At 43.1% G+C, this 27,526-nt stretch overlaps 1 protein-coding gene across 1 annotated transcript; it reads right to left on the reverse strand.

The window, feature by feature from the left end:
* Positions 1-2,741: 2,741 nt before the first annotated feature.
* On the reverse strand, positions 2,742-24,887 carry LOC310758081 (vomeronasal type-2 receptor 26-like; the record flags this gene model as incomplete). The annotated part of the gene is made up of 7 exons (XM_083604019.1): positions 2,742-4,047; positions 4,640-4,766; positions 18,693-18,920; positions 20,818-21,171; positions 21,330-21,623; positions 21,915-22,206; positions 24,664-24,887. 7 exons carry the CDS (start codon positions 24,885-24,887, stop codon positions 3,149-3,151), a joined length of 2,418 nt encoding a protein of 805 aa, XP_083460145.1. The 3' UTR covers positions 2,742-3,148.
* Between the last annotated feature and the right edge of the window lie 2,639 nt (positions 24,888-27,526).

The following is a 27,526-nucleotide window of genomic DNA, read 5'->3' on the forward strand; positions in this document are numbered from 1 at the left end:
GAGAGGGGTGTGCATATGTATGCAGGAACTAGGCTGCAGCAGAAAAGGTCAAAGGGGGGTTTTCATTGTGCTTTCCACTTTTGCCTCTAGCAATACCCACCATTGGCATATTGCCCCCCCCCATAAGGTTGCCCAGAAGGGACTGTGGCCTGGTTTCATGAGCTCAAAGTAGCTACTCCATGTTGTGTGTGTCTGTGTGTTCACTTACATCCTAAAGGAATATCTTGGTCCTGGAGCTTATGAAGGTACTTGGTTAGTTAAAGGCCAAGCTGACCTTTTCCCCACACTGACCCATGTCAAAACCAGGGAGCTACTTCTGTGAATTCTCATAAACATGTTTTCCTTCACCTCTGCACCTGCGCCTCAAGCCACATAGAAAATCTATGGTGTTGCCAAGGTGACGTTTCCTCTCGTATAATTATCCTTACTCTAACCAAAGCTCTAGGGATTGAGCCAAAGACTGCCCGTGAGAAAAACCAGCCCAATATCAGAATCAAAGGCAAGGGAAGATCATTCATTGCATTGTGTCTGAAACTCCTGGTGTGTTAAATAGCCCCTCTGCTGCTGAGAGTCTGTCTGGTCAATTCCCCAGTGCCATGAATGATCATGTTTGAACATCTGAGGTCTAGACTTTGAGTTTTGATATTTCTTTTCAGATGTATTGGGATGAGAAGTTTTCTTTGTTTCTGAATTTTGTCCCATCATATCCTAAGTAGTTTTGCCAGTAAGAAAAATAAAGTACATGCTCTGTATCACAAACAAAAAGCAAGCAGTGCTCCTCACTGCAAGTCTCACCCCTTGTTAGGATTGTGCTTGTCTTTAGGAATCCTCAAATGGGCTATTTTAGGGTGTCAACACAAACATTTTGGGGGGATCCATGAAGAAGGGGAGCTGGGTCATTCTAATTGTCAGATCACCCACATCCACAGAGGGAAACACCACATCTAAGGAATGCCCACAGCGATGACACAGGCCAGATTTATTCAGGGACAGCCCCATGGAGGCCATGCTTTCCACGAAGTCTGAGCAGTCCCTTGTAAGATCGTGTCAGCATGCATGTTAAAATTCCCTTGGAACTCCAGATGAGGTGTTTCCAGGAGAACATCTGGCACAACCTGAAGCATCTCAAGCAGGGAGTCCTTGGTGCAGCAGGGAGGCTGGTACACCAACAGGAATCCTGCACTGCCCCTATGGCCAGAGTTCCAGAACACGCACTCAGAAAACTGTGTCCTCCTAATAGGTCGCTTGGTGAAAACTAAAGACTTCCTAAAATATCTCTGCAACCCCACTCCCCACCAACATGGCCTGAGTTGCTGAGCGTAAGAGAAACCTGCCGGACAAGCAGTGGCAAGAACAGGCCAAGCTGCTGTGTCCAACCAAACCTGGGTTACTCATGCCAGGTCAATTCCCCCATCCATGATCAATTCATAGATGGCACTGCTTTTATTGGTCATTGACATGGCAGTTAAAAGTTAATTTATTAATTTAAGTTACCACTAGTTGTGTTCTAAGACCAATTCACTGAAGCCCTAAGCAGCAGGAACACAGAACATAAAGCAGTTACACCCTCAGGATTGGACCATGGCGCAGATGTCCAGGGAGCCCTGTTCGGGTTGCCATTGTCGGGATCTCTGCTCGGCCAAGCTGATAAATCTCATCTTCCGGAATCGCCCTCCCGACGAATAATTAACGACCTGAGCCTTTGATGAGGCTCCAAGGCACATTCCCCCCTTCAGCAGAGGTAGAAGTTAGCAAATGTGTCCTCTATTTTGCTCTTCAAAATATGGCAGAGGGGAGAACTAGATCTAAGGAAAACTTTGAAAAATATTGGGTTTGACTCATTCTATAGCTAAAAGAGCCCCAGTGAAGTTTAAGACTGAAATATCTGCAGCTTTTGCAAAGTGTGGAAAACATAGGTTGTTGGACTTTTAAACACCCTGGCATTAAGCACCAACAATGTGCTCCCCATGCCTCTACCCCTCTCGCAGTGAATAGACCACAAACTGAAGTAAGAGCACCAGCAGCGGACTTCCCTTGTTGGATGATCTCTTTGGATTTTTTAAAAAAGGTATCATGTTATAACTGAAGGATTGTCTCCATCTCCTTCATTCAGCCTGAACACTGAGGTTCAGCTCCAAGGGTCTTCTGGAGGTTCCATCACTGCAAGAAGTGAGGTTATAGGGAACCAGGCAGAGGGCCTATTCGGTACAGCCCGCCCTCTAAATTATTACAGTCATACCTTGGGTTACAGACACTTCGGGTTGCACGATTTCGGGTTGCGCACCGTGCAAACCCAGAAGTACTGGAACAGGTTACTTCTGGATTTTGGTGCTTGTGCATGCTCAGAAGCGCTAAATCACTCTTCGCATGCGCAGAAGACCAAATCGCAACCCACGTGTGCAGGTGTGGGTTTATTTTAAAGAAAATAAAGCGACATAAACCATTGAGATGTACTTGCAAAAACCTATTTCTGATAGTTACACTGCTTTAATAATGTATTCATGTTTCAAATGTGGAAGTCACTTCAGGTTTATCTCAAGTGTTATTTTTCATCAGAAAATCCTCATGGAAGAAAAACCTGATAAATGCTTGAACTCTGAAAAGAGCATTTGGTGGAACACACACTTTGCATCCCACCAATGAATGTTTATTGGGAAAGAAACAGGAAAATATCACACCATGTTAGAAGTACTTATATTACTTCAAACTTTGCTGCCCTTTTAATAATCCAAAAAGGATAAAACAGTTTCCCTCTTTTATATTGCAGTAAAGCTCAGAAGATTCTCCTCCTTGGGTGGCCACATTGCATCTTGACTCACCCAAGAATCTTAGCCCTCAAAAGCCACCAGGGAAGCATCTTCAGGCAGCTCAAGCAACAGCAATGGATCATCACTAACTTTTAGCAAGTAAACAAGCTTTAAAATATATAGATAGTGAACCTTCTCCTGGCAAAAAAGAAAAAGGATAAAGGCTATGTAAAAGTATGTAAGTACCTATTGTAGAATAATAACAGGGAACCTGAAGCACACTACATGTCCCAAGGTCCTCTATCACACCTGAATTAAATTCCCACCAACTGTTTCTGATTAATTTTCTGTTTTAAGCAGCACCCATCCCTTTATATAGCCTGGAGAATCAAATGCCATCTTTAGGTTTTTGTTGTCAAGTGCTCCTTTGTGTTCAGATCAGGTCTCAGTATAATGATGTAGCACTTTGGGATGAAGATGCAGCCCAGAAGCCCAGCACTGGAGGCCAACATAGAGAAGACCTGCACGGCTACCATGTATTTCCCCTTGCTGCTCAGGTAGGTGGGCACAAAGGACACCCAAACACTGCAGAAGACCAGCATGCTGAAGGTGATCAGCTTGGCCTCATTGAAGGCCCCAGGCAGTTTCCTGGCTAAGAAAGCCACCACGAAGCAGATAGCAGCCAGGAAGCCCATGTAACCCAGGACACCATAAAACATGGCCACAGACCCTTCATTGCATTGCAGGATAATCTCTGCAGGCTGGGAGTGCATGTCAGACTCTGGGAATGGGGGAGAGGTACTCAGCCAGGTGGTGCAGATGAGAACTTGGACACTGGAACAGGAAATGACAACAGCGTTGGCCAGACCTTTCCCCAGCCATCTCCTCACTCTGTTCCCTGGCTTTGTGGCTATGAAGGCCAGCACCACAGTGATGGTTTTTGCCAAGATGGAAGAGACGGCAACTGAGAAGATGACGCTGAAGACCATTTGTCGGAGAAGGCAAGTCTCTTTCCATGGCCGGCCAATGAATAGGAAGGAGGACAAAAAAGAGAGCAGGAGGGATACAAGGAGGATGTAGGAGAGGTCCCGGTTATTGGCTTTGACTATGGATGTTTCTTCGTATTTAAGGAAGATTCCTAAAACAATGCTTGTCATTAATAGCAGCAAGATAGCAATGGAAGCTAGAAGGCTTCCCAAAGTTTCTGCATAGGTCAGGAAGGTGATACTTTTGGGAACACATTGAACTTGACCCTTGTTTGGATGCTGATCTTCTGGGCATTTTGTGCAATGTTTTGCATCTAAGGAGGAAAAAGGAGTGCTTTAGCATCATTTAAATCCATAACCAACTATGTTCTATTACATTTTAGGGGAAAAGATGTCAATATAAGGAGAGTCAGAAAAAAGAATATCTAAAAGAGGTGAGGCAAAAATTGGTGATTTCATTTGCTTATTTAATATTTGTGCTTATGCTGTTGCCTTCCTCCATGATGATAGAGGTGGTTTTGAAAAGTTTCTCAGTTTTATCACCAAAACAACCTTGTGATATAGGTTAAAGCTGAGAGGCAGTGACCTCCCACAGAGGTGCTTCTTTTACAGTTTTTGCTGAATTTATACTGTCCTGTTCTATGTGAAATGGTTTTCCTTATATAAATAATATATCTGATTACTGAGGATGCCCTCACAATGATCGTTGATTTGTAGTCCACCAACTGCTTCATTTAGATTATTTGTTTCAACCCACTTTCTAGAATTAATGCAGATGAATAAAGATAGAAAAGCCAAAAAGAAGCCACATTCAAAAATGTCTTTTGACTCTTCACAGAAAGTGTCCCTAAGTGAATGTTTATACAATTCATATTCTCAAAATGGCTCCCATTTATATTCACCCACCTTCCTGAGCAGAGATGGTCCCTTCTGCACATGGGGCGCAAGCATAGCAGCAAACAGGCTTTTCTTTTTGAACCACTTTGGCGTATCCAGGTTGACAGCTATTGGTACACCTGGAGCTAGGTACAGTCTAAACATTGAGAACATGCATCAAGCAGAAAGTGTCAGGATTATTTGTTTCTACGTCATTCATTTATTTGTGTCTACCTCATTCATTTAATAGGGTCCCTATTCCCACTGACCCCAGGCACTTTTCCAGGGAAGCATTTTGATGCAGGACAACATGGCAGGGAAACCTCTTTGGTGTGTTTCCTTTTTTGATTGGACAATTATATCTAACTATTCTATACAAAAGTATACACAAGCAAATGACAAACCCTAGAATGACAGTGGTAACAAAACAGCAGCAAAACAACAACATACATAGAATCATAGAATCATAGAGTTGGAAGAGACAACAAGGGCCATCGAGTCCAACCCCCTGCCAAGCAGGAAACATATTAAGGTAAAGGCAAAGGACCCATAGATGGTGAAGTCCATTATAATTTGACTATAGGATGGGGCGCTCATCTCCTTTGTCAGGCCAAGGGAGCCAGCGTTCATCCTCAGACAGCTTTTCAGGTCATGTGGCCAGCATGACTAAATGGCTTCTGGTGCAATAGGACACTGTGATGAGTACCAGAGCACACAGAAACACCATTTACATTCCTGCTGCAACGGTACTTTTTTATCTGCTCACACTGGTATGCTTTTGAACTGCTAGGTTGGCAGCAGCTGGGACACAGCAACGGGAGCAGCAGTTAAACATACCACAATCTGAAGACTCCAAATTCAAAAAGTGCCTCCTGAATTATGGTTTTTTTATTTTTATTTTTCCAAAGTGTTTTGAGTCCTGGCAAAGAACGGGGAGTAGAGCCTCATGCGGCAGCCTCTTCCACATGCCCCCCCTCTCCCATCCCCCTATTAATGCCACTGCTGTTGCCAATAATGCTAATTGCTTAAGGTGGCATCCCTGGTGTCAATATTACAGCATTTGGTTTCCAGTCGACCCCTCCCTGCACCTCAGTATGCTGGCACCACGCCTGTTAAGCGTGCAGGCACCCGGGCCAGGAGACGTCATCAAGATTCCAGGGAGCAAGAGATGTCCTTTCCACTCTTTAATTCCTCAAGTCTAAACATGAATCTCATTCACCCCCGGGCTGACTTTGGAAAACTCTGCACTACACTGATTCGGGCTCACCCACACTTCCTTTTGTGCCACATTTCTAGTCACAGGTCCATGTCAAAGCTCCATGTCAAAGAATTTTATCCATCCATCCATCCATCCATCCATCCATCCATCCATCCTGTCTACCTGTCTCAGTGCTTCCCCTAAGAAAACCCACATTTTAGCACTGAATCAAAGCAAATGGCAGTCAGGTTTTCCACAAGAAGTGCTGGGACAAAACACAAAAACAAAATCCTGCTCAGACACAGATCAGGACCTGTAAGTCGCATTGTGGCACAAATGGAAGTCTCAATGAGCCCTTACTCCCCAACAGGTGTGAAAAGGTCTGTAGTCAAAGTGCCCTTGGAATTATTCAGTAAGTGATTAGACCATTACAGATGTGGGATAAAATAGAATGCCATACCTTCTCAAACCACTTGGGCCACACAATGGCTTGTGAGTTGATTGTGAACTTGGTGTCAGTGGATCCGTCTCTCCTTACACTCCCAACCAGCACTCTTACACGAGACTTATTGGGAAACATCACCCAGTTCTCAATGTCATAGTAGAATGGTATCTGCCCATTCTCATCCAATGTGAGGCTGCCCATGGAAGTATTCAAAAACTGGATTCCTCTTAAGAAAGGGTGGAGCTGGAACAGCAGGAAAAAACACCAGCCTTTATGAAATAGAAAAGTTGAATATAAGCCCTCTACACTTTGAGCTCTAATCTCCTAGGAATTGGAGACACATTTCATCTGGACTCATGAACCTTTTGCAGGCATTCCATTTTCTTTATTAGAACATTTGTAGGCAACTCATTGTATAAAATAACAAGGTTTCCCGGGAATAAGATAAATACAAAAGACAATAAAAATACTTCTTAAAAAATAAAAATAGCACAAATAACAAACTTTTTAAACATACATCGTCCTACAAATCAATGCACAGCATAGATGCCAACTCCATGGGGCCCTGGGTGCCCAAGCACCTACAAAATTCCCCATGAAGGGGTCGGGCATCCACAAATTTTGGTGCCAGAGACATGCATGCTGCATGACACCTACAGGCCCAGGCATAGGGGCCATATTGGCACTCCTAGTGCACAGTTATACCCTTACCTTATGAATAGAACACCATTTCCTCAGCTGCTCACTGTATCACCAGGGAAGGTTATTTGTCAATAGGGGCCACTCAGGTCTGCTCACAGCCAAGAGCATAGGAGTGGGATGTGTGGCTGTTCAGAGTAGTCCCCCTGCCTGGTAAAATTATCTGAAAGTAGGGGGAATTTCCCTTTCATGGATCACTGCCTTGCCGTGGCGAAGGGGCTTGAATAACTCAGAGAAGCTATGAACTATGCTGAGTAGGGCACCCAAGATGGACAGGTCATAGTGGAGAGTTTAGACCAAACGTGATCCACCTGGAGGAGGAACCGGCAAACCACTCCAGTATCCCTGCCAAGAAAACTCCATGGACAAAGACAACAGGCATATAAAAGTTCTGACGCTGGAAGATGAGCCCCTCAGGTCAGAAGGGTCCAACTTGCTACTGAGGAAGAGCGGAGGACAAGTGCAAGTAAATTCAGAGCTGATGAAGAGGCTGGGCCAAAGCCGAAAGGACGCTCAGTTGCGGATATGCCTGGAAGCGAAAGGAAAGTCCAATGCTGTAAAGAAAAATATTGCATAGGAACCTGGAATGTAAGAACCATGAACCTGGGTAAGTTGGATGTGGTCAAAAATGAGATGGCAAGAATAAATATTGACATCCTGGGCATCAGTGAACTAAAATGGACGGGAATGGGTGAATTCAGTTTGGATGACCATCACATCTACTACTGTGGGCAAGAATCCCATAAGAGAAATGGAGTGGCCCTCATAGTCAACAAAAGAGTGGCGAAAGCTGTACGGGATGCAATCTCAAAAATGATAGAATGATCTCGATACGAATCCAAGGCAAACCTATTAAAATCACAGTAATCCAAGTTTACACACCAACTACTGGTGCTGAAGAAACTGAAATTGACCAGTTCTATGAAGTCTAACAACACCTTATAGAAGTGACACCAAAGAAGAATGTTCTTCTCATTATAGGGGATTGGAATGCTAAAGTAGGGAATCAAGAGAGAAAAGGAACAACTGGCAAGTTTGGCCTTGGAGATCAAAACGAAGCAGGGCAAAGGCTGAGTTCTGTCAAGAGAACAAGCTGGTCATCACAAACACGCTTTTCCAACAACGCAAGAGACGACTCTACACATGGACATCACCAGCACTGAAATCTGATTATGTTCTCTGCAGCCAAAGATGGAGAAGCTCTATACAGTCAGCAAAAACAAGACCTGGAGCTGACTGTGGCTCAGATCATCAGCTTCTTATAGCAAAATTCAAGCTTAAACTGAAGAAAGTAGGAAAAACCACTGGGCCGGTAAGATACAATCTAAGTCAAATCCCTTATGAATACATAGTGGAAGTGAGGAACAGGTTTAAGGATTTAGATTTGCTGGACAGAGTGTCTGAAGAACTATTGGATGGAAGCTCGCAACATTATGCAGGAGGCAGTAACGAAAACCATCCCAATGAAAAGGAAATGCAAGAAAGGAAAGTGGCTGTCCAACGAGGCCTTACAAATAGCGGGAGAGAGAAGGCAAGCAAAATGCGAGGGAGATAGTGAAAGATACAGGAAATTGAATGCAGATTTCCAAAAAATAGCAAGGAGAGACAAGAAGGCCTTTTAAAACGAGCAATGCAAAGAAATAGAGGAAAACAACAGAATGGGAAGAACCAGAGATCTGTTCAAGAAAATTGGAGATATGAAAGGAACATTTCGTACAAAGATTATCATAATAGAGCACAAAAGTGGTAAAGACCTAACAGAAGCAGAAGACATCAAGAAGAGGTGGCAAGAATACACAGAGGAATTATACCAGAAAGATATGGATGGCTCGTACACCCCAGGTAGTGTGGTTGCTGACCTTGAGCCAGACATCCTGGAGAGTAAAGTCTAATGGGGCTTAGAAAGCACTGCAAATAACAAGGCCAGTGGAAGTGATGGTATTCCAGCTGAACTATTTAAAATTTTAAAAGATGATGCTGTGAAAGTGCTACACTCAATATGCCAGCAAATTTGGAAAACTCAGCAGTGGCCAGAGGATTGGAGAAGATCAGTCTACATCCCAATCTCAAAGAAGGGCAGTGCTAAAGAATGCTCCAACTACCGCACAATTGCACTCATTTCACATGCTAGCAAGGTTTTGCTTAAAATTCTACAAGGTAGGCTCAAGCAGTATGTGGACCGAGAACTCCCAGAAGTGCAAGCTGGATTTAGAAGAGGCAGAGGAACCAGAGACCAAATTGCAAACATGCGCTGGATTATGGAGAAAGCTAGAGAGTTCCAGAAAGGCATCTACTTCTGCTTCATTGACTATGCAAAAGCCTTTGACTGTGTCAACCACAGCAAACTATGGCAAGTTCTTAAAGAAATGGGAGTGCCTGATCATCTCATCTGTCTCCTGAGAAATCTCTATGTGGGACAAGAAACTACAGTTAGAACTGGATATGGAACAACGGATTGGTTCAAAATTAGGAAAGGAGCATGACAAGGCCGTATATTGTCTCCCTGCTTATTTAACTTATATGCAGAATTCATCATGGGAAAGGCTGGGCTGGATGAATCCCTAGCCGGAATTAAGATTGCTGGAAGAAATATCAACAACCTCAGATATGCAGATGACACAACCTTGATGGCAGAAAGTGAGGAGGAATTAAAGAACCTTGTAATGAGGGTGAAAGAGGAGAGCTCAAAATACGGTTTGAAGCTCAACATCAAAAAAACGAAGATAATGGCCACTGGTTCCATCACCTCCTGGCAAATAGAAGGGGAAGAAATGGAGGCAGTGAGAGATTTTACTTTCTTGGGCTCCATGATCACTGCAGATGGTGAAAGCAGCCACAAAATTAAAAGACCCCTGCTTCTTGGGAGAAAAGCAATGACAAACCTAGACAGCATCTTAAAACACAGAGACATCACCTTGCCAACAAAGGTCGTATAGTTAAAGCTATGGTTTTCCCAGTAGTGATGTATGGAAGTGAGAGCTGGACCATAAAGAAGGCTGATCACCGAAGAATTGATGCTTTTGAATTATGGTGCTGGAGGAGACTCTTAAGAGTCCCATGGACTGCAAGAAGATCAAACCTATCCATTCTTAAGGAAATCAGCCCTGAGTGCTCACTGGAAGGACAGATCGTGAAGCTGAGGCTCCAATACTTTGGCCACCTCATGAGAAGAGAAGACTCCCTGGAAAAGACCCTGATGTTGGGAAAGATGGAGGGCACAAGGAGAAGGGGACGACAGAGGACGAGATGGTGGGACAGTGTTCTCAAAGCTACCAGCATGAGTTTGACCAAACTGCAGGAGGCAGTGGAAGACAGGAGTGCCTGGCGTGCTCTGGTCCAGGGGGTCACGAAGAGTCGGACACAACTAAATAACTAAACAACAACAGGGGGAATTTACAAATACATACTTCCATGAGATTGAAACTTTGGTTTCTCAGTATTTTAGATAATGTGGAAGCCTGCAAATTAAACTCTCTCCTTTCCCTTCAAAGTGTAGCCGCTTTCAGTGGAACTTGCACAATGCCACAAAGAAGGACACCGTCTCCCATTATCATTTGTTTGTGTTAATTTATTGGCATAGAGGTAAATTTCTTAAGAGTTACTATGATTTAAATATAAATCCTTTTAAAAAAATATTTTTATTTCAACAACTTTTGCAGCAAGTTGAGAAGCTCTTTGCTTTTCATGTGCTTTCTGTAGTTTTACAGTGTGTTTCATACTATCCAAGTCGTTAAACCGCCCTGCACTCTTTTGACAAAGGCCAATGTTATCATGTAAAAGTTTAGATATTAATATAGAATTAAAAATTCCTTCTGTTTTACAGTTGGTGGGCAATTTCAAGTCCCAGCAGAGACACAGTGGAAGATGAGGAGGAACCAACTTCTGCTATGATGGCTGCATCTCTCTCAGGGTGCCAGAGAGGAAGAACTAGATGCTGGGGGACTGTTCTGACATAACCAGAATAGGCAGAAAGGTCTGCTTCTGCCACAAGACTCACTAATGAGATTTTCCGCCAAAATGAGCAAAAAGAAATAAAAATCTCAGTCCTAAATCTGAATCCAGTGGTGGGAAAATGAGTTGCAATTTGCAACAAAGGAAAGGAAATACCTGCCATGGCTGTAGCCTTTGACGTTCCAGCCTGTCTCCTCCACTCGCCATCAGCATGACCTTTGATCTGGATGAATATGCAGCATTTATAGCCTGAGCTATAACTTGGACACTGAAGTAAGTCATGTAGCTGTCTTGAGACAGGGCTCTCTCCAGCTCCTCTTCAGGCAGCAACTCCAGTTTCTCATTCTCTGTGCATCTTGTCCAACCTTTCACAGCCAATGTGTGCTTTCTATATAAACAATGAAATGCTTTATCCCAAAACTGTCCAAGAATTTCGGAAGCTGGCACATAGGATTGGTATTTGTCCCTTAGTTGGGGCTTCATTATGAAGGACAAAGATCCATGGATGTACTGGAAGAGATCAGGAGCACTATGAAAACCAAAATTAATGTCTAGAAGACCTGTTGAGATCCAGACTTTCCCCCCGATTTGTTTCTCAAGAAATTGTTGTATTATCATGAGTTCAGTCCATGCCCCTTGACTGCTTTTATAGTAAACAAATATTTTGACTTGGTCCCATATGGTAAATGGTTCACTTGGGATGAGATATGGATCTACGTTATGTTCTGGTATTATTTTTAATAAGGCAATGCAAATTCCATGGTTGATCATCAGAGGTGTCAAGGCACTCAAGAACCTTTCTCCATTATCATTGTCTGAAACCAAGAGGCCAGTCCACGTCCATCCAAAATTCAGGAGCAACTTCACAATCCCCCAATACTGACTTTCCCCCTTGGGGACCATTTGGTAGACAAAGGGGACTTCAGTTTTCTCATCCAGTGTCTGAGTCATAATGCCATAACTGATCTAGTGAGGAAAGGAAGAGATTAGTGATTTGTTTGATTTTCTGGAAAAGGAACACATACCGTATTTATTGTCTGTTATTATCTGTTATTATCGGAGGGGGGGAGTGTTGGCTGGAGTTGATTGGAGTTTTAGTCTGAAACATTTGGAGAGTGCCAGGTTGGTGGATGCTGAAAGAAAGATCTACTATCACCAAAGATTTTCTCACTTTTTCATTTCCCTTATTGACTCTCCTGGACAGAAAGTGGAATTTATACAGCTGAGGTTCTCCTCAGACCCTTCTTATCCCTATCCTTCATACCTGAGGGATTTTGTAGATGCCAGACATGGCTGAAATCTCTTTTGAGATGGCAGAATTGCACCCTTCAAGAACAGACAGCAGGTTATTCCATTCTCCACAGTTATAGTTTGGAGTATTGCTTTGCCCTCCTGCAAGCAGGTCTAGCATGGCAGCAGAAGTCATCCTTCCATCAAAAAAGTTCTCAAAGAGGTTGTAGCCCAAGGAGATGTTGGGTAAGAACCTGGTTTCCAGGTTGATCTCCTGAATGGAGAACAAGAAGGACAAGATGTGCCAGTAGAACCTAGGTAAAAAACTGCAATAAAACATCAAATTAAAAATGTCAGAAACCTATTCACCATGTAAAGAAAGCAAATGTTATTTCTAGGCATTCTCAAAGAAGCTCATCACGAAACAATGATATGTATGTTTGCAGTTTGGGCTGAGACAAGGAATATATTTTTATTATTATTTATGTAATAAATTTATATACCGCTCTTCATCTGAGAATCACCTAGTTACAAGGTGTAAATCTATTTACCACTTAAAAATAAAAACTAGGAGATTGCAAATTCCATTGCAAAGAAAGAAAGAAAACACACAGCCTTCAAAGTGGAAAATTGCCTTTATTATTTTGAATTAAGTAGAAACTGTTGGAGTGGTGTTGGAGAAGCATGACATCCAGTGGCATCTAATTACATACCATCCAAGCCTTTTTGAGGGAATCTGGGAAAAAATGTATGGTTCTTCTAGAGTCAACATACTTGGAGATATGATCCCAGCAATTATGAAGTCTCCGGGCCGGTAGTAATTCTGTGTTTTACTTTCTTCCCAGATCAGATTGAAGGGACATACTTTTCCTTGATTTTCGCAGTCTCCATGTGTCATTAGCAGCAAAAGCAGGACGGAAATCATTTTGCCTGTACCTCCTACATGCAGGTGGTGCTGTGGTCTAAACCACAGAGCTTGCCTATCAAAAGGTCGGCGGTTCGAATCCCCGTGACGGTGTAAGTTCCGTTGCTCAGTTCCTGCTACTGCCAACCTAGCAGTTTGAAAGCATATCAAAGTGCAAGTAGATAAATAGGTACCGCTCCAGCAGGAAGGTAAACTGCGTTTCCGTGCACTGCTCTGGTTCGCCAGAAGTGGCTTAGTCATGCGGGCATATTCCGACTCCCTCGGCCAATAAAGCGAGATGAGCACCGCAACCCCAGAGTTGTTTGCGACTGGACCTAATGGTCAGGGGTCCCTTTACCTTTACCTACACTTCTCTTGTGGCTGCTCCTTTCTCTTGCCCAGTCAGGTAATCAGAAGTCAAAAACACTTGCAAGAGCAAAGCTGCAGTGACTTTCCCAGTATGGGTAACATTCAGGTTTGCCTCAGCTGTTCATTCAGACTGTCTCTGACGTATCAGCTATTCTCTGCATCAACCTTTCTCCCCAGGCACAGAGCTAGATATAACCTCCTGCTGCCCTTGATTGTGCTGTCTTTGCAACCTCCGGAAATATCTCTTGATCTTGGCAGGAATAAATAGCTATGATTTCGATAATTATAAGGAGAATAAATTTGACCACTGCAACAAACTTTAGTCATTGCGAAGTTTGGGTGGTAGGTGCAGAGCTGGGAAAAACCATGTTTATAAGAAATCACAGGTGAATTGCCAAAGTTTGATGTGTGTGTGTGTATGTGTGTGTGGAAGTTTGGCCTCAACAGCATTAGGAAAGCTCTGCAGCCAGATGAGACGAAGTCCCATCTAGTCCAGCATCCCATATATTGCAGTGTCTGATCATACACCTTTGGGAAGCTAACAAGCAGGGCATGGGGGTAACAGCCCTTAGGTGGTCTTGTTCTGCAACAAATGGTATTCAGAGACAGTGCCAGATTTACGTATAAGCTAAACAAGCCATAGCTTACGGCCCAACTCTCTTGGGGCCCCAAAAAAGGTTAAAGGGGAAAAAACTGCATGTACATTTCCAAAATATAGGATAAAAAACAAATAATATAAACATACAGCAACGGTGTTTTGTGTTGTGCATGGACCTATTAGGTCCATAAATTACAGTATAGCCTATATGCAACACAAAATCCAGCGACAATTTGTTGTTGACAAAGGACAGGTGGACATATAAAGGGCCCCATTATCTTTAGTAGCTTGGGGCCTCATCAAACCTAAATCCAGCCCTGTTCAGAGACATGCCAGCCTCTGATCCCCACAAAAACCAACCCACAGTTAGATCATTAAGAATTATCAATTGCTTGTTTCTTTAAGGCATATGCCCCATGGGGTTTACTCCCAGGTAAATAAGTCCAGGTTCGGTGTGTCCCATTGAACTTAATGGGAATTCTGGCTAACAAGGCATAGGGTTCTGCAGGAAAATATATCTTTCTTATGGAGTTGAGAGATGCCTTCTTGGCTCAGCATCAAATTGTGCAGGTTCATAGAAACAGATTCCCAGCACACAGCTATTAACTGATCTTTAGAAAAAAGAAATAAAAGAAACTGCAAAAAGAAAGTGAAGAAGAAATACAATAAATGCTGCCGTGTATAAAAGGTTGAATAGATTGGTTTAAAGTGTATCAATGGGACAAAAACATTACAAATCCCCATATAAATCAAAGAGTAACACCAGCCACCCAGCGACTTCATTCAGGCTCCAGCAATAAACACAGACCCTTCAACCAAGACTGGATCTTAGTGGAGCTTGGTAGATGCCAAATTAGCACTCCAACTAAGAGGGAGGAAGTCTTAGGGGGAGCCTCTGCAACACCACCTTCCCTGCCCAAGGCGGTTCTTGAGTGAGAGGTGAGCAGGTTGAAACGGGCCACTATAGACAAAACAGGGCTAGGCTAGTGATGGTGGTTGTTAGTAGAGGTGCTGTGTTCTGTGAGATCAATATTAGGCAGCAGAAGAAGCTTAGAAGGAAGTTTGAATGGCAACCATTTGACTAAATGAAGAAATTTGACGGGATCTTTTAACATTATCTGTAAGTTTACAACCATGGCTCACCTGAACAGGAGTGCCATTTTGCCCCCACAATAGGGGGTGCCCGGTGCCATAGGTGCCATATAGCATGCATGGCCCTGGCACCAAATTTGTGGGTGCTCAGCCACAGATCTTCCTTGGGCTATAGGGATGCTAAAAGAACTGTGTTGTACATAGTTGTTCTACTATGTTCCAGTACAATATACTACTGCTGACCTGAAGTTAACTGTCTGATATATTTTCTTCTACAATGTTGTGACTTCAGTTACACAATCCACTGGCGAGCTGACTGCACACTGCACACACCCCAACGTTACAAATACATTTTCATCATTCATTATTTATGGCAAAGGAAGAGAAAAAATGTTTTGAAAAATACATTGAATTTTGCATAGCTCGCTGTTTTCATCTGTTGTCACATTTGTAAATTGCACTTTACAAAACATTTTTAAAATTTTATTTGCAACTGAGTCCTTAGAGAATCACATGACATATTTAATTTTTGTTGTTAGGTGCTCCTATGCATTCAGATCAGGCCTCAGTACAATAATGCAGCACAGTTTGGCATAACAAGCTACAAGAATTTGCTGAAACGGCGCAGTTGAGAAATAGCCTGAGAGGCAACTCAAAACAAAAATTTATGCAAAAGTGGGATAGATATAAGATATATGTTCAAAAATACAGTAAAGGGTCACTATCTATGCTAGCATTCAATTGATGTTGGAGAGAGACTGAGTTGAGAAATAAGACCAAGGGTACATATTGATATAGAAATGTATTAGATAAAATGTAAAGAAATATACAATAATAAGAGTACATTCATTTGTAAAAAAAAAAAAAAAAGGAATATACAACCGGATACACAGGAAGTCCAATGTGTTGGTACATTTTTTATTTTGGAATAGATTTTTGTCCTTGTTTTTGCTTCTTCTTCTTCTAGTATATAAACTTTGTATACATGTTGAAAATTATAGTATAATAAGCCTTGTGATGTAATATGATAATGTTTACTGATGTAACATAAGAACTTTAATAAATAAATAAAATTCAAAAATACATAAATAAAATGTTTTATTTGCAGCTGTGTAGCTGAGCCCTTAGAGAATCATATGGCATCTTTAATTTGAGTTGTTAGGTGCTCCTTTGCATTCAGGTCAGGCCTCAGTACAATAATGTAGCACTTAGGTAGGAAGATACAACCGAGAAGCCCAGCACTGGACGCTAAAATAGAGAAGACCTGCACGGCTACCATGTATTTCCCCTTGGTGCTCAGGTAGGTGGGCACAAAGGACACCCAAACACTGCAGAAGACCAGCATGCTGAAGGTGATCAGCTTGGCCTCATTGAAGGCCCCAGGCAGCTTCCTGGCTAAAAAAGCCACCATAAAACAGATGGCAGCCAGGATGCCCATGTAGCCCAGGGCACTGTAAAACATAGCAACAGACCCTTCATTACATTGCACAATGATCTGTCCAGCCTGGGAGTGCATGTCAGACTCTGGGAATGGAGAAGAGATCCCTAGCCAGATGGTGCAGATAACCACTTGAACACTGGAACATGAAATGACAATGGAGTTCATCAGACTTTTCCCCAGCCATCTCCTCACTCTTTTTCCTGGCTTAGTAGCAAGAAACGCCAGCACCACAGCGATGGTTTTTGCCAACACAGAAGAAACTGCAGTAGAGAAGATGATGCTGAAAGCTGTTTGCCGGAGAAGGCAAGTCGCTTTCTTTGGCTCTCCAATGAACAGGAAGGAAGACAAAAAGGAAAGCAGGAGAGAAATGAGGAGGATGTAAGAGAGGTCCCTGTTGTTGGCTTTGACTATGGGTGTTTCCTTGTATTTAATGAAGATTCCTAAGGCAAAGCCTGTTGTTAAAGACAGGAATAGGGAAAGGAAAGCTAAAACGATTCCCAAGTAGTCTTCATAAGCCAGGAAGGTGATAATCTTGTGGATACATTGATCTCGGTCTTTATTTGGATGTTGATCTTCTGGACATTTGATGCAATGATCTGCATCTAAGGAGGAGGAGAAAAGAGTGTCCAAACATCATCCATATGAATAACCAGCTGTGTTCGATAATACCAGGAAGAATAATGCTGATGCAAGGGTGATCAGGGAAGGAGGCATTGTACTGAGGGAGAGGCAAAAGTTTGTTTATTTCCTTTTTCAATGTTTACCATAGCATCCTGACTTTCTTTCAAGGAGAGAGAGGGTTTCCTTGCTTTTTATCACCCAAACAACCTTGGGATATAGGTATAGCTGAGAAACTCTCACCTCCACAGACATGTGTCTGGTGTCGACATTGTACAGCTTTCACCAAATACCAACGACATGCCTCTTTGCCTTGAGCTTTTACCATTCATATTTTGTCTTCTGGGGCTCATATCATTTGGGTGTGTTTTTTTTTCTTTTATTTTTCTGGTCTATTTGCAATTATTTACTTTTATATATGTATCCAACATCTCCAGCAACATTTCAGTTAGCTGGATTGGAGAAAATTTGTTAGAAGGATAATTGTTCACTATTAAGTTTGTACATATGTCTTTAAATAGGTAGCACAAACATTTTTGTATTTCTTCCATGTAATAATTTTAATATGATTTATTTTATTTTGTATTGTGCTTTCACTAAGTGAACATTTACTATTGTATTTTTAATATATATATTTTTTAAAAACCTCATTTTCTTTTTGGTGTGGTTTTGGTTCTTTACTCACTGAGCGCACCGTTTAATATCCCTAAATAAATGCATTGTGGGCAGTGCATCCAAAGTTCTCCACTTCGCTCCCCACTTTTTGGCCAGAGATTCCTACTCCTATTCTCCTTCTAACTTGGAGTCACCCACCTTCAAAAGTAGAGAGTGTCCCTTCTGCACATGGAGCACAAGAATAGCAGCAAATTGGCTTTCCTTCTTGAACCACATTGGTGTATCCAGGTAGACAGATTTTGGTACACCTGGAGAAAGGCACAGTCTAGCCACAAAGAGAAAAAGGAACATCAAGGAGAAATTGTTAGGAGTTTTTGTGTCTATAGAGGTTATTCATAGAGTTTGGAAACAAGCCAACTGGATTTCTGGTTCCACTGGCTCCGAACCCTTTATTCACCAGAGCGCTTCTGTTGCAGAACAACATGGCAGGGAAATCACTTTGGTGTGTTTCCTTCAACATTCATATCCCAGATAAGTATATTTAAGGCAAAAGATACAGTAACAATCTCTGAACAGCAGCAACAACAAAACAACAGCAATTAAACAGGCAATAAAACATGCCAGCTACTGAAGATGCTAGCTTAAAAAAAATGATTCTAGATTCAGGTAGGTAGCTGTGTTGGTCTGACGCAGTCGAAATAAATAAATAAAATCAAAAAAATGTCCAGCAGCACCTTAGAGACCAACTAAGTTTGTTCTGGGTATAAGCTGAAGTGTGCATGCACACGAAAGCTTATACCCAGAGCAAACTTAATTGGTCTCTAAGGTGCTACTGGATAATTTTTTAATTTTATTATTTTTAAAAAAATGCTTCCTGATTTGTTTTTGTTTTTTGCCCAATCATGGAATCAAGTGTCCCTTACCTGGTTAAACCATTTTGGCCACACAATGGCTTCTGGGCTAATGGTGAAGTTGATATCAGCAGATGCCTTTCTCTGTATATTCCCTATTTTCACTCTGACACGAGACTTATTGGGAAACATCACCCAGTTCTCAATATCAAACTCGGCTGGCAGCTTCCCATTTTCATCCAAATGCAGTCCATCGATGGAGCCATTTGAAAACTGGATTTCTCTTAAGAAAGGGTGAAGCTGCAGTGACAGGGAAACATCAGATATCCTGCCTGTATTCTGTACGGTGTTTTATACTATATTCAGTTCTTTTGTATCATTTTTAAAAACTGTTTTGTTTTGCTTTACTGTATTGTAAGCTGGCCTGGCAGCTTTTGACAAACGGCAGTATATAAATGCTGAGATAAAAATGAAAAGAGAGCCCATCTCAACCAAGTGTAGAATCCTATGGCCAGGAGACCTTGTGCCTGTGCAGTCTGTTTTCTAGGTGCTACTAACTGTTGATGGGCATCTTCAAGACTCAGCAGGGACAGAGGAAGAGGTGAGAAGGGTCCAACTCCAGCTGAGAAGGCTGGATCTCTCTGTGGGCAGCAAGGAGGAACCACCAGAAAGTGTGGGGGTCTTCTGACAAAACTTTGACCTCTGCCAGAAGCCTCACAAAATTGGATTTGCTTCAGTAACGGACAGACATTTTGTCTCACTACTCAATTTGATTCCAGTTGGTTTTGGGGGTTTTTAAGTGTATACAAAATGTGGAGTTGGGGGGGTGTCATACAGTTGGAGTGCTGCATTTAAGAGGCAGCCAATGTTAGGGACAGTACGTACACAACTTGTTTAAGGGTAGAATTCACTGGGGTGTGTGGTGTGTTAGGGAAGGTAGTTTGTCCACCTTTGATCCTCAGCTCTCCCTCGTGGCTCCTAGAAGCTGTCAGCATGTGACAGCAGCCACACTCTGGGAAATGGCTTTGACTAAACCAGGTGAGGGGGGCTGATGGGTCTCAAGCTCTTGGTGAGTTAGGGACCTCCTCTGTATACAAAAAACCAGGCTCTGGAGGATTGAGTGGGTGAGACCAAGAGCGGGTCCTATGGTCAAGAAGGTGGTTACTGCATGTGCTATAGAGGGAAATGAAAGCTGGATGGGGTTTTTGCAACCTGAGAAACTAGCCAGGGCCGTCTTAAGTATATCTGGCGCTGTGGTGCAAAGATCCCTCTGGTGCAAAGATCCCCATCACCCCGTATCCCAGAGTTGCTGACCTTTTTAAGGCGCTGCCAGTAGCTTTGTGGGGCTGGAGGAAGGGGGCAGCGGCTGGAGGGGGCTCCTCTGGTGGGGAAGAGATGGAGGCTTCGGGCGCGGCGCTGCTTCAGCGAGACAGGTGAGGGGAGTGAGCTGATGCCGGGAGGCCCAAACCTTGACGCCCTGGTGCCCCACACCACTTTCCTCTATGGGCAAGACGCCCCTGAAGCCAGCCCTTCTAGGAGAAGGGAAGCTTGGATGCAGCCTTGCAGCCATACACATTTGTGAGAAATGTTTCAGGAGTAAACCCTGAGGAACAACCCATAACTGCTGCCCTGTAAGGCATCTTCAGGAGAAGGAAAGGCTAAGGAGTAAACCCTACACAAATCTGGAGTCCCAAAGCAGGTTAGGGGGCATCTTGTGTTCCTCCTTCTGCCAACTCCTGCATCCATCCTAGTGCCCAACATATTGTTTTCCTTTCCTTTGGACCATAACAATGAGAGTGAGGGGGGTATTCTTGTGCTCTAGGCGGCCCAGGACGTCCAAACACACTGTCCAGGCTTGCATAGTAGATGTCAACCAGTAACTCCTACTGATAAAGGGTGTAAGTAAGCAGAAACAATGCTTTCCATTCATTTGGCTTTTGTTTTCTATGTATGTTGAGATGGGGAACTTGTGCAGTTGGAATTATTTTTGTAGTTATTAGTAGTATTCCATTTCATTTCATTTCATTTCATTTCATTTCATTTCATTTCATTTCATTTCATTGTACCTTGCCCATCAGACTGGGTTGCCGCAACTTCCAATATACAAAAACACAACAGAACATCACACATTTTGTAAAAAAACAAAAACCTGGCTGGGACAATGACGTTCGGTGTGAAAAAATGGGGAAAGAATTACCTGCCATGGCTGCAGCCTTTGATGTTCCAACCAGTCTCTTCCACCTCCCATCACCATCCACTTTGATTTAGATGAATAGGCAGCATTTAAGGCATGTGCAACAACTTGGACATTGAAGTAAGTGTTGTAGCTATCTTGAGACAGGGCTGTCTCCATCTCTTCTTTGGGCAGAATCTCCAGTTTCTCCTCCTCTGTGCATCTGGTCTCGCCTTTTGCAGCCAACACATGCTTTGAATATGAACAATGAAATGCTGTGTTCCAAAATTGTTGGAGCGCAGATGAGTATGGACTATTGTAGCCACAGCTGATCCTTCTTTGAGCCTTCATTACAAAGGATAATGAACCATGGATGTACTGGAACAGAACAGGAGGAGAGGACATATAGGTATTGGTGTCCTGAAAAGCTGCCGCAATCCAGATTTTTGCCCAATTTCTTTCCCAAATGTCCCTTGTAGTGTCATGATTGGAATCCATCCCATTCGATTTATTTCATGGTAAACAATGACACTGACTTGTGTCCAGATAATGAATGGTTCAATTAGACCAAGCATTTGATGACCATTCTTTTCTGGAAATCTTTTTGATAATGCAATGCAAATTCCTTTCTTGATCATTAAAGACCTCAAGGCACTTGTGAACCTTTCTCCATTGTCATTGTCTGGAGCAACGAGGCCAATCCACATCCATCCAAAATGCAGGAGCAACTCAACAATCCCTTGGTACTGAGTTTCTTCTTTGGGGACGATCCGGTAGACAAAAGGGAACTGAACTTCTTCAAGTGCCTGAGCAATAAAGCCATAACTGATCTAGTGGGGAATGGAAGAGTTTGGTGTTTTACTTTGCTTTCAGAAGAAAAGACCAGATACTAACCTGGGATGATTAATATCTAACAAAATGTGTGCTGGCTGAAGCTGAGAGTTTTATTTGGAAGCATTGGGAGTGTGTGAGGTGGTGGGGGCTTGGTTTTATTAAATCAATCAATCAATCAAGCTTTGAAGAAAAACCCATGGAGCCATGGCTCAGGATTTTCTTGCTCCTGTTATATTGCTGAACTTCTCCACTATCCCTCCATTCCAGCACCCCACCCCTGCAAATACCTGAGGGATTTTGTAGATGCCTGACAAGACTGAAATCTCTTTCGAGATGACAGAATTTGCTCCTTCAAGAACAGCCAGGAGTTTGCTTTGTTTTCCACAGTGATAGTTGGGAATATTGCCTTCCCGGCCAGCAAGCAGGTCTAGCATGGCCTCAGATGTCCTCTGGGCATCAAAATAGTTCTCATAGAGGTTGTAGCCCAGGGTGATGTTGGGTAAGAGCCTAGGATCCTGGTTGATCTCTTGAATGGTGAACAAGAAGCACAAGGCATACCAGTAGGAAACAGGGGTGAACCTGCAATTCAATAATAATCATTAATCGTCAAACTGCTGTTCAGCATTTAATAAAACTAAACACTATTTGAACCCCAAATAATGGTCTGTATGCTTGTGTGAGACATATCCTTGTTGCAAATGTGAAAACCCATTTGCTGCTTAAGAATAAAAATGGGCGAATTCACACTTCATTGCAGAATAGAAGCACACAGCCTTCAAATAACTAAACACAACACACCCACACACACACCCAAAGGCTGTGATTGCTGCAGTAGTCTTGGCTGCTTCAAAGGGAGTGGGGAAAGACCCCTTTCCTGAAACAGAGAACTCTTGTCTGTGGAATAGGGGATATAAGGCTGCAATCCCCACCCTGCTTATCTACTGCATCCATAGCATTTTCTTTTCAGCAGGCATGGATTGTGCTGTCAACAAAAGTCACTTTTAGCCCCACCAATGATGGGCAGTGCAGCTCTTTTCTCAAGCAAGCCATCAAGATGCACTTCTTGTTCCCTTTCTCTGAGACTGTCTTAGGTCCATGAGATTAGGGGGCAGACACAGCAGTGAGGAAGGATCCTTAGGAATATGGGTCCATGCCCAGAGCCAAACTGAGTCCCAAAATGCATTGCACTTGACTGCATACATTACTTTGTATCGGGGATTGGGGGGGTTGTGTCATTCCAATGCGGGGGGAATTCTTTTAGATTTGATAATGCTTTAGACTTCCGGTTAGCGCCAGCGCTTAATGGCGGATCTCACCCGGAGCTCCGGGAGAGATCTGCTTCGTGGGTTCGGGTCCTGTCAGCTACGGCGAAGCGGGGACCCTCAAAAATCACAGGCGCGTTGCCTGTGAACCGGAGACTCGGCGGGCACCTTTGCGCCCCCCCGACGCTGTGAAATAGCCTTTTTAAAGGCTGCGGAGCAGCGGAGGGGTTTTGGAGCGGTGCTGAGAGTCGTCTTCACCCAGCCTGCGAAGCGAAGCCGCGTCGCCATTAGCGGAGAGCGCTGATTTCTTCCGGTGAAATTGGATTAAAAGAACAACTATCCGTGAGTAGGATTGACCGCTAAAATATAATTGGACACTAAAAGTAAAGAAATTGGGCACCGAGACGGACAAGCACTAAAAAGGAAGTCTGCTTTCCGTTCTGTAGCAAGATCAAAGCGAAAGGCACTCTAGCTGTAACTGTCTGAGAGGAAATTTGTGCGAATTAAGAAATCCACCACCAAAGCAAAGAACTCCCTCCCCGAAGGCAAAGCAAAGAACTCTTTACCATTCCCGGCCATTTCTGGGTTGACAATGAAGAAAATTCCTTTCCCATACAGTTCTATTTACATGTTTTTTTTATTGCCTCAGGTGATAATTCCTGCATTGCAGGGGGTTGGACTAGATGACCCATGGGGTCCCTTCTAACTCTACAATCCTATGTTTCTATGATTCTAAGAAGACAACTATTAACAGTATATGCATACAGTTAGAAGCTACTGGCGTATCATGAGCTACACACTATAAACTAACTAAGTAAAGTAGATTAAAACTTGTCTCAGTCTGTATCAGAGTCTGCAGTCAATGAGGTTGTTGTAGTCAAACTGGAAGCTTGACTCAGTCTGAAGGCTGAAAGGCTAATGGATGCAGAAGACTATAAATTAGCCAACACACACACACACACACACACACACACACACACAGAGAGAGAGAGAGAGAGAGAGAGAGAGAGAGAGAGAGAGAGTTTTCTTCTTCAGCGAGAAAAAATTGGGGGGATGGACCCTTTCATAATGAGTCATGACAGATGTCTATATCCTTTACCTGTTTTCAGGAGGTCCACCTCAGCTGGCCTTCGAACCCTGAACAGAAATCAGAGGATAGGCAAGAGACAGGCCCAAGCACAATTGATGCAATTAACACCCATATTTAAATGAGACTAACACGACTAACATTGCTTTCAGCTATAAAGGAGAGACCCACGAAAGGAGAGTTGCCTTGTAATTCATTTTTTTATCCCTGAGGAAATTGTTCTCTTCTTAATCTCATTATACTTTGACACCAATTATGCCAACATCTTCCAGGAGTAAGCTCCAGAAGGCGGAAGGGGAAAAGAATGACAAAGAATCTAATTTTCACCCAAATATCAGGAGAAAATATTTGTAACTGTCACCCAAGTTCTTACACCTACCAACACTGTCTGAGTACCTGAGGGAACTTGATCCATTTTCTTTCCACCTATATTCCTATTAAACTTGGGGGTACGTTTGCCAAAAATAGTCACCTTTGATTTTGCATAATTAATTCTGAGTTGCTCTGGTTGGCAAAATTTGTATCGTTTGTTCAAGTTTGTTACAATACTATTTATATAGAGGTTGAATAGGAGTGATTCTAGCAGGCAACCTTGTCTGACTCCTTTATTAGTCCTGATTTCCTTTGTCAGGAACGAATGGTGTGGAGGTGGTGAAACATGACCTCCACCTGCAAGCACTTACTTACCCCTCAAGTCTGGTTAGCGGGGTGTCGGAAAATACATATGGAAGTTGCCTATGAAAATTTCTTGGGGATATGATTCCGCTGATGAGGAAGTCTCCAGGCCGGTAATAATTGTGTGCTTTATTTTCATCCTTGATCAGATTCAAGGGGCATTTTGCCTCTGGGTTTTCACAGACTTGAAAGGGCATCAGGAGAAGCAGCAGAAGCAGCAGCAGCAGGACTCTCATTTTGGCCCTGCCTCCTAGACCTCCCTTGTGAGTGGCTCCTCTTTCCTCTAGAGCTAGTAAATCAGCAAAAGAGAAAAAGAGTTCTTACATCACCCAATCTGCTGTGGTTTCACCAATACGGTTCTTCTTCAGAACCATTAAACTACATGCATATCTATCTTGACTCAATCACACTCTTATTCTGGGCACTAATCCTCCCGCTCCCACTGGTACAGTGTAATAAATAACCTTGTGCTACCCTTGCTTCTGATGTTCATGCAATCCCTAGAAATATCTCTTGAGCTTTGGCAAGAATAAGGATAAATTACCATGATTTTGATAATTATAAAGGGGGAGGTTCACTTCTGCAACATCTTGGAGTCCTTGTGTGACTCAAGGGGCTGGGGCAGAGCTGGGAGGTGGGGGGAAACATGTTTGTGAGAAATCAGAGGTGTAGCTCCCAAGTTTAACAAGAGTCAGTTGGAGTGGGGTGAGTTTGGGCTTAATTTAGTGTGGGAATGTTCAGGGTGGAAGAAGAGGAGCTATTGTTTATTAATATCCATGCTTACCTGCGCTAGCAAGTTCCTTTAGTTAGCAAAGTTTACATTCCCATTCTCAGGCATAGCAGAAATCTGGTTACAGGCTCGTTAGAACCCCTTGTTGTTGTTGTTTAGTCATTTAGTCATGTCCAACTCTTCATGACCGCATGGACCAGAGCACGCCAGGCACTCCTGTCTTCCACTGCCTCCCGCAGTTTGGTCAAACTCATGCTGGTAGCTTCAAGAACACTGTCCCACCATCTCGTCCTCTGTCGTCCCCTTCTCCTTGTGCCCTCCATCTTTCCCAACATCAGGGTCTTTTCCAGGGAGTCTTCTCTTCTCATGAGGTGGCCAAAGTATTGGAGCCTCAGCTTCACGATCTGTCCTTCCAGTGAGCACTCAGGGCTGATTTCCTTAACAATGGAGAGGTTTGATCTTCTTGCAGTCCATGGGACTCTCAAGAGTCTCCTCCAGCACCATAATTCAAAAGCATCAATTCTTCGACGATCAGCCTTCTTTATGGTCCAGCTCTCACTTCCATACATCACTAATGGGAAAACCATAGCTTTTACTATACGGACCTTTGTTGGCAAGGTGATGTCCCTACTTTTTAAGATGCTGTCTAGGTTGGTCATTGCTTTCCTCCCAAGAAGCAGGTGTCTCTTAATTTCGTGGCTTCTGTCACCATCTGCAGTGATCATGGAGCCCAAGAAAGTAAAATCTCTCACTGCCTCCATTTCTTCTCCTTCTATTTGCGAGGAGGTGATGGGACCAGTGGCCATGATCTTCGTTTTTTTGATGTTGAGCTTCAGACCATATTTTGCGCTCTCCTCTTTTACCCTCAATAAAAGGTTCTTTAATTCCTCCTCACTTTCTGCCATCAAGGTTGTGTCATCTGCATATCTGAGGTTGTTGATATTTCTTCCAGCAATCTTAATTCCGGCTAGGGATTCATGCAGCCCAGCCTTTCGCATGATGAATTCTGCATATAAGTTAAATAACCAGGGAGACAATATACAGCCTTGTTGTACTCCTTTCCCAATTTTGACCAATCACTTGTTCCATATCCAGTTCTAACTGTAGTTTCTTGTCCCACATAGAGATTTCTCATGAGACAGATGAGGTGATCAGGCACTCCCATTTCTTTAAGAACTTGCCATAGTTTGCTGTGGTCGACACAGTCAAAGGCTTTTGCATAGTCAATGAAGCAGAAGTAGATGTCTTTCTGGAACTCTCTGGCTTTCTCCATAATCCAGCGCATGTTTGCAATTTGGTCTCTGGTTCCTCTGCCTCTTCTAAATCCAGCTTGCACTTCTGGGAGTTCTCGGTCCACATACTGCTTGAGCCTTCCTTGTAGAATTTTAAGCATATCCTTGCTAGCGTGTGAAATGAGTGCAATTGTGCGGTAGTTGGAGCATTCTTTAGCACTGCCCTTCTTTGGGATTGGGATGTAGACTGATCTTCTCCAATCCTCTGGCCACTGCTGAGTTTTCCAAACTTGCTGGCATATTGAGTGTAGCACCTTAACAGCATCATCTTTTAAAATTTTAAATAGTTCAGCTGGAATACCATCACTTCCACTGGCCTTGTTATTTGCAGTGCTTTCTAAGGCCCATTTGACTTCACTCTCCAGGATGTCTGGCTCAAGGTCAGCAACCCCACTACCTGGGGTGTACGAGGCATCCATTTCTTTCTGGTATAATTCCTCTGTGTATTCTTGCCACCTCTTCTTGATGTCTTCTGCTTCTGTTAGGTCCTTACCACTTTTGTCCTTTATTATGGCAATCTTGGAACGAAATGTTCCTTTCATATCTCCAATTTTCTTGAACAGATCTCTGGTTCTTCCCATTATGTTGTTTTCCTCTATTTCTTTGCATTGCTCGTTTAAGAAGGCCTTCTTATCTCTCCTTGCTATTTTTTGGAAATCTGCATTCAATTTCCTGTATCTTTCACTATCTCCCTCGCATTTTGCTTGCCTTCTCTCCCCCGCTATTTGTAAGGCCTCATTGGACAGCCACTTTGCTTTCTTGCATTTCCTTTTCATTGGGATGGTTTTCGTTGCTGCCTCCTGTATAATGTTGCGAGCCTCCATCCATAGTTCTTCAGGCACTCTGTCTAGCA

The sequence above is a fragment of the Podarcis filfolensis genome, assembly GCF_964270895.1.
Source record: "Podarcis filfolensis genome assembly, chromosome: 2".
Lineage (NCBI taxonomy): Eukaryota > Metazoa > Chordata > Lepidosauria > Squamata > Lacertidae > Podarcis > Podarcis filfolensis.